The 12,252-nt window shown below is 44.6% G+C and overlaps 1 protein-coding gene across 2 annotated transcripts in view; it reads right to left on the bottom strand.

Annotated features, from left to right (window-relative positions):
* GK5 (glycerol kinase 5) overlaps positions 1 to 12,252 on the bottom strand; it is an 831,314-nt gene that overhangs the window by 299,881 nt on the left and 519,181 nt on the right. For both annotated transcript variants that reach the window (XM_069618275.1, XM_069618276.1), the window contains one exon: positions 3,047 to 3,122. In XM_069618275.1, coding sequence (XP_069474376.1) covers positions 3,047 to 3,122 — 76 coding nt within the window. The remainder of the gene's footprint in view (positions 1 to 3,046; positions 3,123 to 12,252) is intronic.

Genomic DNA, 12,252 nt, shown 5'->3' with positions numbered 1-12,252 from the left:
TATTTCCAGTACCTTGTTTCTTCCCTAAATGTAAATTTGTACTAATGCATCCCCAGTTAATACATGAACAATATTTCTGCAGATGTTGGCATCTTTTTCCGCAGATTTGGATTCTTTACTTTTGGCCAAAAGAAACATTGTTGTGTCACCTCCGCACAATCAATATCAATTAAATACTACCAATGCCAGATTTAAGTAATAATGCTGAATTCCAGGTGCTACTAGCCCTCGACCAAAGTTAATAGATCAAAGCGAGGGCCTTTAACAAGGAGCAAAGGACGTTAGCACCTGCTAATGGCCTAAAGAGGGGGGCATTATTGCTATAAGAACAGTTTATCTGAGGGCAGAATGTTCTGTCTAAAACAAGGAAAGACAAAGGAGACAAATTTGAATGTTGGGACAAAAGGCTTATACGAGCCATTACTGCCCTCTACCACTGCACTCCCTGCAATGGAACTGCCAACATTCCCGTGTTCCAATGAAACACATCTAATTTCATACTTGGCTCTTGCCCTAACTTTAACACTGTCCTCCAGGTGATGCTAGAAATGAGCCTTATATGAACAGTACTTCTGGGTTACCGGTATCCATCTCTGTACTAAGCACCCACCCCACACAATAGGTGAGTCACTATTGCCATCCAAACAGCAGAAACCCCACCTCTTCCAGCAAGCTCACTAGGCTCTTCCAAAATGGCACCCAACATAAATGACGTTGCAATCCTAAAAAGATATGTGTACATTCTTTAAAATGGCCATTTGTTTCTACAGCTTAATGTTTGAATAATGAAGTGAAAGCATTAACGTGGTAACCAGTAGAATATCCTGCTTCCTCTACTCTCTCCTCTTGCCCCGTCCCCCCTGTGGCCACCTTTCCTACCTCTTTCTCTTCCTTTCCTCTGTTCTCCCGTGACAAGGTTTCTAGACAAGTCTGATCTATGAAAATCTCATCAAAATAGGTTCTTCCTTGTTCTTCCAAAACCATCAAGGACCAAATTGACACTCTTGCTCCTGCCCTGGCTGTCTTCTGCAACCACTCCTTCGCCAGTGGGGCCTTCCCTTCCCACCTGAAGCACTCTCTTGTGCACCCTATTCTCAAGAAACCCTCAGCCGACCCCTCCTGCCCGGCTAACTATCACCTGATCTCCATCACTCCTTTTCTGGGCAAACTCCTGGAAAGGCTGTCCATCTCCCAGCTCAATCTTCACACTTAATCTGTTGGATGTCTCCATGACCATCAGTCTAGCTTCAGAGCAGCCAGAAGCATGGAAACTGCTCTGCTGAACATCCGGGAAGACCTGCTCTCTAAGTTTGAATCTAATCTCCCCTCTGTCCTCGTCTAACTCGACCACTCTTCTGCCTTTGACATAGTCAAGCATGCCATCCTGCTCAATCGTCTCTGTGATAACTTGGGTATCACCGATCAGGCCTTGGCCTGGCTTACCTCTTTCCTCTCTGATCGACCCTCCCAGGTCCAACTTGGGTCCTTCCTTTACTCTATTTCACTCTCTACCGGTGCTGTTCCCAAGACATCTAACCTCTCTCCCTGGCTGTTCAACCAATACCTGGCACCTCTCGCCCACCGCATTGCCGCTCTCTGCTCCAATTTTCAGTGCTATGCGGAAGACGCTTGTTTTCAGGCTCCCATCTGCCATCTCTTCTCCTTCTCTCATCTCTGACTGTCTGTCTGCTATCCAGGAGTGGTGTGCCGCCAACGATCTCTGCCTTAATGCCAGCAAGACAGAGATTATCCTCATCGGCACACCTGAAACTCCTTTCCTGTCACTCTCTGGCCGGCCTCTCTTGGCCCTCTTCCTGCTCCAGCCTGTGTGGCTAAGAACTTCTGGGTCATCTTCGACTCCACACTCTCTTTTTCTCCTCACATCTCTGACGTCTCTAAGAAGTCAAACTACCAACTGCACCTCATCAGAGGCATTCTTTCTTTCCTCTCCTTCCCCCCAGAAGCTCACTGTCTCTAGAGCTCTGGTTATCTCTAGGCTGAACTACTGAAACAGCCTCTTTCTAAATCTGCCTGCTTCTACTCTCCGCCCTCTGCAACTCATATGAACAGGACTGCGAGACTTGTCCTTGGCCTCAAGCCCAGGGAACGTATCTCTCCAGCACTGAAATCTATGCATTGGCTCCCAGCGGCTGCAAGGATTAAGTTCAAGACCCTCTGCATTGTCCACAAGGACTTATGGGTCCTGTGTCCTCAATACCTCCAACTCTCTCTTCACAAATACCTTCCTAATCTAGCTCTTCGCTCCTCCACCTCCAACTCCCTCGGGGTCAGTCGCTTCTCTAAGCAACGAGTTGGTGGAATATCTCTTTCTTCGGCTGGGGCCTCCCTCTGCAACTGCCTCCCTGCCACTCTGAAACTTGGGAGAACCATCTCTGGTTCCAGAAGCACCTCAAGACCTTCCTCGTTGCTTCTGCCTTCTCTCTTCCTCTCCCCTGCTGATTTCCTGCCTGATACTGGACTGGTCACCTGGCTACCCTCTGATTTCAGAACCAGGTGCCTGGCCCCCCAACCCCCCCAGTTGCACACCTGCGCTGCCTCCCGGCAACCCTTGTACTTGGGTCTGTATCTGTAACCCTACCTGCACATTTAGACACCGGCTGTCTGCACTTACCCTTGCACCTGCCACCTGCTGGCCACACTTCTTGTTATTGTTTTGATCCTGTGTACAGCACTGCCCCCTTCCCCTTTCCCCTGGCAGTGTTCCCCCTCCCCCGTCCCCTGCACTTCCGCAATCTCAAGGTCACTTGACCTAGTAAGATCGTTGTCTCTGTCATCCCTCTATTCCCCCTTCCTTGCCTCGTTGCTCCTTGAAACACTTGTGCATAGGCACGTTACAAATGCCATATCATATCATATGAACGATAATTAGAGAATATGGATGTTTTGTGCTTTGTTTGCTTCTTTCTGTACATGTGTTTTTCTTTAGTTTCCAGAGCAGTAAGCTACGGGTGTGAAACATGCGGCATCCTATTGAAAACCCCATTTTCGTCTGTGGTGTGTTACCTTCTAAAGATGTAGTTATTACCTTTGGTGAGCTTATAAAGCAGCCACGTGTCGATGGTGCCAAAACAGCAGTTACCCTCTTCTGCAGCGTGCTGTACCTGTTAACAAAGAAGTTTGCATGATTTAATTGTTGACACCCAAACATGACCTGGAATGTTCTTTATACTTGCTAAAGGCGAGTAATTGCATTCCCAATAAATGCAAGAAATAGCAATTCACCCACTAGAATAAACAAGCAGTTTCAGGATATCAAGCTAGAAATCCTGATACGTGACATTGTTATGTACTTTATTAGCTATTAGATCATGGGGATCTATTTCAGCCAATCAGGAAGCCTTAGAGCAGCTGAAAAATTGGTTTTAAACAATTCAGAAGATACATATTTCAAGAGGTGAGACGCTGCAGCCAATTGAACCTTCGTATTTTATGGTTTTAAGAACAATGTATTCATACCAGATAGTCAGGAGTTATATAAAATAATGTATCCCAACTAGGCATTATAAAGATATTGCGAGCAGCACTGAGACCGAGGTGCTGCTGACACTTCTGTTGGTCGGGCTCTTAAGGGCCACAGGACAAGCGCGCTGGCACCCTGCACCCTTCCAGACCCTGGAGACTCCCCCCATTCCACGGACCCGCTCCAGGAAGTTACCGGTCTCATTCCTCTGCCCCTGGCATACAGGACACGCTGCAGGTGTCTCCGATACCTCTCCTGCTTTCCACTTCCGCTCCTGTGTGGCAGCCGCCATATTTGAAAGCACCCTTCCCCACTGTATGTCTCATCTGTCTGCAACTGCTTCTGATTTACACAGCACCTTCCCACGCTCTATTCTCGATTCTTATGACACTAGAAACAAGGCATCGTGAAAACTAGGTATGCATGAAGCTGTAAATGTTTGCTAGCCCTTTTCTACTGATTTGACACTTTCTGTGTGAATCCTTGGAAAGTGCTCTTCTCTAGCCCTTTGAAGCAATTCTCCTGGTCAGCCTTAGCATACCATGGGTGTGAGAACCTTTGATTGTATCTAGACAGCTCCTATGTTGTCTTACTTTAGACCTGGATTACTAGGGTTGGCCAGAAGTTGAAACTGGGCTCTTCACTTCTCTACGCAGAGGTGGTTCTTTGGTGTCTCTTGCTCCATTCTTCTCTCCTTATATCTTCAGCCCTCTGCCACTCGCACCAGACCACTCTGCTCCCATCCTGAGGACACGTCAGCCAACCAATCCAGTCCTGCATCAGTAGTGGTGTCGCCTGCTGGAGCCACCTACCTCCCTAGGTGCTCCACGTCTGGGGTTTCCTAGGGGCTCAGGAAAAATGGAGGGTTGAGTACCGTCCGTCTGTCCTTCCTTCCTTCCTTCCTTCCTTCCTTCCTAAATAAATATCTTCACAGTTGAGAGCCACTTGCTTCCTGTCCCAAGGAGGCTCATGTCATTAGTTCCAGCCTACAGGTCGGGTACCCCTACGTAGCTGTGAGGTGTGGTCCTACTTGTGGGTCTGGATTCCTTAGCATTGTTCCCTGTGCAATTTCGGGTGATTCTTTTCCCAACAGTAGGTCACTCACAATGCAATTAAAATGCGGTTGATGGACATTTCATACTATATAATAAGTAAGTGATAATGTGAAGACATGAATGGGTGCCATGAAGTTAGGGAAACATACCCATGTTAAGAAGCGTGGTCTTCTTTTTTTTTTTTAGAAAATAAAGGTTTCCACGACCTTATGGACAAGGGCTTTTCATGAGACCGAACAACAAGGTTTGCTTTCTGTCAATAAGTGGTAGCTCATTTCATGAAGATTTTATTATAATCGGACATCTGTGATGTCAGAACTAGAAAATTAGAAGCATGGTGGCAGTCTCCAGCCTATGTTTTGCTGCTGAATTAGCACACCCGCTGTGCCCGTTTGCATTTTCAACCCTGCTACCATCTATTAAAGGTTCTACTTTGAACCACTGCCATCCAATAAACCACTATGCTAACTAGTGCTGAAATGTAGTGCTTGTAACCCTTGTCCATAGGTTTTATTTAATATGTGGATTTTTTAAATTGAAATGATATTGCAAATTCTCAAGTGATATTTAGTTTTGAACTTCACGGGAAGAGATATACATTTTGCCTATAATTTGGAAGCTCTTTACTAGTAAGCAAAAAACTAATTTGGAAAAAGATGTCATGCTGGATTGGGTACATTTACTTTTCAATTTCATTTTTATTTAAAACACTCTGTTTTATTAGGCCTCACTTGCCTGAAGTGCGGCAGATGAATAAACCACATAGGACACAGACAAAGTTTGAAGAAAGGTTGTGTTGCTAGATTCTGAAAAAGTGTACAACAGAGTGCATTGGAACTTCCTTTTTGAAGTGCTTGACAGGTTTGTATCAGGTCAAATCTGGGTGAGTAAGCTAAGCTATGCAAATCTCCCTCAGAAGTGATGCTGAGAAATGGGTTCTCTCTTGCATCGTTTTGATAATGTTTCAGTACGGAGCACACGTGCCACTTTCCCCCTTACTGTATGATCAGGCGATTAAGACACGTTATGTGCAAGGATAAGATTAATATGTCTGCTTAAAGGCATCACACTAGGGGAGCTAGAAATAAATACCTCAGCCTATGTCAAAGACATCTTACTTTATCTCTGCATAATCAATCATGATCCTAGTGTTTGCTCCAAATCCTTTTTCGTTGGATAGGACGGTAACTTCTATAAATCTTAAAGAAAGCTGATCTCCATTCATATAGGTTATGGGGCACTTTGAAATCCGATGCAATACAATATTTGTCAATCTGGCTACGAGATAAACTCTTGGTTAACTTTACATGCTGAAAATTATAATCTGCTTTGACCAGAATAAAAATGATATTAAAAGATGGAAAGTTCCAACCACCTCATTGATTGGGAGGATTGACTCTAGTAAAAAGCATGATATGCCTAAACGCATACATCTGGCAGCAATGCTCCCCACAGAAAGGAAGAGTGGACTTTGGCGCCCCATTTAAGGCCTTAAATGTGCTATACTGATATGACAAGGCCCGTAGAGTCTGTCCTTATCAAAGGGGGGCAGGAACAAATCTCAGCAGGGGGTAGAGACCTCCCAGGGAGCCATCCAGAGCTAATCCGACCCCTATGGTAGACAGTGGCAGTAGAGAGGGACACAATTCCTGCCCCCTTGAGCCAAAATGTCTGTCTGCAGACCACTGCAAGCTCATGCCATGCTTCTGCAAGTCGTTCGCCAGTTAGCTTTCATTTCTTGTAGAAACATCAGGGATGTTGATTTGCAAAAATGCCAGGGGCAGCCGAAGGGACATCACATCCCGATGACATTACAGGAAGTGATGTCACATGATCTTTGACCTTGGTTGCATCATTTCCTCTTTAAGCCTGATGGCATCACCAGCAGTGGCTTGCTGGCATAGAAAAAAGAAGTACATACCTGTACAATTTTTAAAATACCAAATAGGTACTAAAGCAGACTAGAATATTTTAGATAGACTCATTTTAACAAGGGTGCTGCTTTCATAGGTCTTGCATTGGGTCATGATATGAAACGGTTAGACCAAATAGAATCAACAGAGGTAAAGACACTGGCATAGATATGTCACTTCAGCATTGTATGGTCAGTTACTTCCATATTATGGCAATTATAGCTGCATCTTAGCTAATGTCATTACATAATAAAGTAGTGACCCTACATTGCCAGTTGCTGCAATATTACAGTATCCAAAAATCCAATAGATGCAAGTCACCAACAGTGCACAGGAATAATAATGCTTTGATTCATAAGAATGTATTATTTATATACACTTCACCAAAGCACTATGCATAGCAAATATTAACATACAATTATCATCCCAACCGAAGTTGGTACTCGTGTATTAACCTCAGAAGAATGAAAGGCTGAGTTAGCCTTGCTGGTAGTCAAACCTGCAAAATCACACACAGATTGCAGCAGCGAGTGCTGAACCCGCTGTGCTATCTTACTGCTTTGCTATAAAAAATGCAATGCCACAATAAGAAAACATTTCAAAACTGGCTGCACAATGTAGGTCAGACATGTAATAACACTTATGTTTGCTGTAGCCTTGATGATGCACAGTAAATAAATGCCACGCCACAGTAGACATACCTATATGGGCTGCACCAAAATGCCAATCTAACCACATAATAACACTCACCATGCTTACTTTATCATAGATGCCCAGAAGAATATACCATGCCACACAAATGAAAGGCTAGACTGTGTGCACCCAAAGGCAAGTCTACGCAGGTAACTACATTCATGATTGCTTTATCCGAGATGCCCAGTATAAAATGTCAAGCCACGGTTAAGAAATGGCTAGACTAGCTGCACCAAAATTATAGTCTAGCCACCTAGTAACACTTTTAAAACCAAATTCCAAAGAACTCTGGGATTTACTGAACACCCGCGATCTTTACCCACTGGGAGTTCATCCCTCACATATAAAGGGCCACTGCCTAGATGTGGTTATAACACGAATTGGATGTACTACTATGAAGGATATTATGCCAGTTCATCGGTCAGATCATTTTACATTTTTTACGTTGAGTGCATTTAATCAGGCTAAAACTAATACCAAGAGCAGACAGGCTTCTTACTCTCAGAAAGCCAGGGATTTAGATAAAATTACTGGCATTGAAATTGTTGGGCCTCTCACTTCTATTGACCCCACAGTTCCATTCAGGGATTTCTTCGCAGCAGGAACCTCAGTCTTGAGCCTATTTGTAATAAAATAGCTCCACCAAAATCGAAAGCCAAGAAGGTCTCCCAACCTTGGTTTTCAGATAATTTGCAACATTTACGCAAGCTATTTAGCAGGACCAACCCGACTTGGCTTAAGAAGCCAACTTTAGAGAACAAAACTCAAGCTAAGAATGTTTTATTGGAATACAAGTTCGCTATTATCTTGGCCAAGAAAGACTTCTTGGGTAAAAAATTGTAAACTGCCAGCAATCAACCAAGAGAATTGTTCTCCATCATATCCAGGTTCTGCAACCCAAAATGCAAAAATGCAGTGCCTGACTTTTCCAAGGCAGGAGCCAATCTTTTCAATTCTTTCTTTATGGACAAGATTGAACGGATAAGGGCAGACATTGAGCAGGCAGCTTCCACAAATTCATTGGTATATGCAAGTAATCCTTCAGTAACCGAGTTAGATAATTTACAAAGTCAGATTTCACTATCTGTTTTTGATTTCCATTCAGTTACAGAAGAAGGAATGTGTCCACTCATTAGGACTCTCAAACCTATGATTGATTCTCTCTCTCCTTTGCCAGCTTATGCAGCCAGGAAATTGTCACATGAGCTTACTCCATTAATTACCACCTTTGTTAATAAGTCACTATTGAGTGGGACTGTTCCGAAGAGTTTTAAGCTTACTATTGTTTCACCTCTGCTGAAGAAGCCATCATTAGATGTGGAGGTTTTACAATACTATCACCCTATTGTAGGACTGCATGGCCAGCCAAAATTCTTGCTTGATAAGGTTGTTACCAACCAGCTCCAGGACTGTGTTGAACATTAACTATTATTGGACAAATTCCAATCTGGATTTTGACCAAAATATGGAACCGAGACCACCCCCCTAGTAGTACAGGATGAATTGTTAAAGGCCCCGGACCAAGGGGAGCTTACACTCCTGGTAATGTTGGATTTGTCCGCGGCCTTTGACACAGTAACCATGAAAGCCTTTTGGAACGACTACAGGAGGTAGGAAGAGTCTCTGATTCAGCACTAGGCTGGTTTAGGTCTTTTCTGACCAAGCATCAACAACGTGTGAGATTGGGGGACTTCTTGTCAGACCTCATTTGTTTGAACTGTGGGGTCCCACAGGGATCCTCCCTGTCCCCACTGTTGTTTAATTTGTATATTCGGCCTTTTTAGGAAATCCTGAGACGCTATGGGCTGGATTTCCACTCATATGCTGACGATACCCAGATGTATGTACGAATTGTTAATTTCAAGGAAGCATTTAGCAAACTAGGGCAATGTCTGGAAGAAGTAAGTTTCTGAATGTCAAAGAACTATTTGCAGCTTAATGCTGCTAAAACCAAACTCATACTAGTCGGACCCAGTCACTTGCTGAGGGCAGCCAAGAAGTTGCCTATTCCCACACTTCTGGGCAAAAGTCTAAAATGTGTATCTTAAATAAAAATCCTAGGGTGTACATGGCAAGAAGACCTTGGTAGCGAAGCCCAGGTGGGAGCTAAGATCAAAGCACTGCAATTCGGCTTAAGAATGCTACATCAAGCGCTCCCCTATATACCCAAAGAGGATCATGCATCCGTGGTGGAGGCACTAACCAGCGCCCACCTGGACTATTGTAAAAGCCAAGTGCTGGGTATTCCCTCCAAACAAATTCAGCGGCTTCAGAAAGCACAAAACGCAGCCGTCAGACTGATATTTAAGTTAAGCAAATCTGCCCATGGGTCTTCATTTCGTTGTGAATTGCACTGGCTCTCAATTGATGACCGCATTGTGTTCAAGACAGCCTGCATTGTCTTCAAATGCATAAATGGCATTGCCCCTCTGTATTTGAGAGCGCTAATTCAGCCACATCATCCGATGAGACAACTATGCTCTAGTGACAGCCCTCTTCTGATCATTCCTCATTCAGTTTACACATCTCGAGGTGACAGAAGATTCTCTGTCTTTGGTCCTAGGTTGTGGAATTCCCTGCCACTACAGCTAAGGACAATAAGCTCACTTCTTCAATTTCGCCGAGCACTGAAGACCTTCCTGTTCAAGTAGATGGCTGTCTGTATTCTACGGGCCCCGTTACGATCCATCTCACCTACCAATGCTGGTTTTATCTGCACCAATATACGGTTAATTTTTTTTGGTGCGCGTTACAAATATTAAAAAATCAAAATCAAATCAATTATGATGCTTACTGCATTATATATGCCCAAAAAATATGGCATGAGACAGTAAGACATGGTTATTCTATCTGCACCCAAATACCAGTCTAGTCAGGTAATAACACTTATTCATGCTTTCTTTATTATAGATGCCCAGTACAAATGTCATGCCACAGTAAGACATGACTAGACTGGCTGTCCCAAAATTCCACTCTAGCCACTAATACAGATCATGCCTGCTTTATCATTGATGACCATTATGTATGAGCGTACACCTCTCCTGCCCCTCCCTTCGCACACATCCCCTTCTCCCTCCCATTCCACTCTTCCAACCCCCGAAATCAGTTCCTCGGCCAACATTTCCTCCACGTCCCTCTTCCCCACCCCAGTACTTATGTATGAGGCAAGGTGCTTCATAGGCAAGTAGGAACGAGGAAGAGCGGGATTAGGAGTAATGAAGATTACCAATAAGTAATGCAGGCATTTAACATAAACACACATTCACTTGCTCATTTACACATGCACCATTCACTCATACACAAACACCCACCCATACATCATGCACTCATCCACACACATTACATGATATACACACACATGTATACCACATAATATACAAATACATACATACACACACACACACATTTTACACTTAGAAAAAAATGTCCTTACCTTCCTCAAATCTGTTGCTACTCCTCTGCAGGCATGCCTCTGGCTCCCATGCTCCAGCATGGATGCAAGGAACCCGCTCTGGTTCCTGTCATGTACAGCAGAGCATAGGTGCTGTAGGGTTCCATGTCCTGGGCAGGGGGGCTCGGATTCGTTTTTAAAAAATCATTTCTTTTGTAAGTCACTCTGACTGATTTAAAAAAGACATGATTTCCGTTACGGAAAACCAAAAAGGAAATCATTTCTTTTTGAAATCCGAGCCCTCGCCCATAGCCAGGGGTCACAAAGGCAGTGCCATGGGTCGCACAGGGATGCGTGGGGTCGCAGTTGCGACCTGTCGCAAACCCCAAAGGATGACCCTAAGAAACATCCAGCCTGTATCAGAGAGGAAGAAAACATCCAGCAGTAGAAGAGTGCATCGGAACCCTGCAAGCAGAATTATGACCAGCCGCCTGAAAGCACCACACCGAAGAAACAGTCACATTGCTGTGACCGACATACACACAGTAGCTGCGAGAGAGAGAGAGAGAGAGACATGCCGCATCCATAACAGGTGACCAGGTGACCCTCTGGAAACTGGTCCCGGAGCATAAACAGCAACTTTGGCCCATCAGGGAAGCCATCTTGTATATGCAGCAATCCTGCACAGAGGAAGTGGGCAGGGCTTAGAACCCGTTTTAGGAGTTTCCGATACAAGCACGCCATGGGTGGGAAATTCAGGGACAGATTGGCCAACGAAAGCTATCCAATCCTGGGAGAGGAAGAGGGGAAATAAACTGGGGGCAGGAAACAAGAAATGTGGGTTACAAGGATGAGGTCAGAGGTGGAGGATGGCCAAGAGACCAGCAGAAAAGTAGGAGCGGCAGACCGTGGAGGCATATTTTGAAGCAGGTGAGGTGTTGGCTAGGGAGTGGAAGTGGTACTGCGATTTGAGTGTGCATGTTTCTGTGGCAAGTGTTTAGAGGAAGTAGTGCAAGGAATGACTGTGAAGCGATTGAGTCCGAGTGAAAGGAAGACGCTTTAGTAGGAGGTTGGAGGGATGAGTAGTAGGTGTTGGGGAGAAGGAGTAGTGTTGTGGTGTAGGGGTGTGGAGGCGGGAGTAGTTGTTTTGAGTAGTCATGGTGTGAATGAGGTAGCAGTAGCATAGATGAGGGAGGAAAGGAGTAAGCTCAAAGGGTGGTGGTGAGAGCTAGTAGTGAAACATCAAAAGACCTGGAGATTGGTGGTAGGAGTCAGGAGGAGGGGTGAAGTAGTGGGAGTAGAAAGGAGGTGAGAGTGGATGTGTTAGAAACAACCTGAATCCAACAGTGCGACAGTAAGGAACTATACTTAAGTCCCACTAGAACACCAACCGATAGTTTTTAACTATCTCTACTCTATGCAAGCAGAATAGAGATGGTTAGAAAGTCCCTGAGGGAGCTTGGAAAGCTGGCATTTAGACCATCATTGTAGCCGAAGCTAGCATTTCAGGAGTGCTCAATATTTGATAGCTCTGAACAGGAGTTAAGGACGCCTGGGTTAGGGTGGAGTCTTGGGAAGATGAGCGAGAGAGAGAGAGAGGGTCGGCCATAGGCTCCACAAAGATGAAAATAAAGACCCTTGAACCATGCCTATGACTGAGTGATTATTGTGCCACTTGCGACAGCGAGTCAAAAAATCATGCAAGTAAGAAAACCAATT

Source organism: Ambystoma mexicanum, chromosome 10, assembly GCF_040938575.1.
Source record: "Ambystoma mexicanum isolate Mex_15411 chromosome 10, UKY_AmexF1_1, whole genome shotgun sequence".
Classification (NCBI taxonomy): Eukaryota; Metazoa; Chordata; class Amphibia; order Caudata; family Ambystomatidae; genus Ambystoma; species Ambystoma mexicanum.
This window is presented reverse-complemented; position numbering and strand designations above follow the sequence as displayed.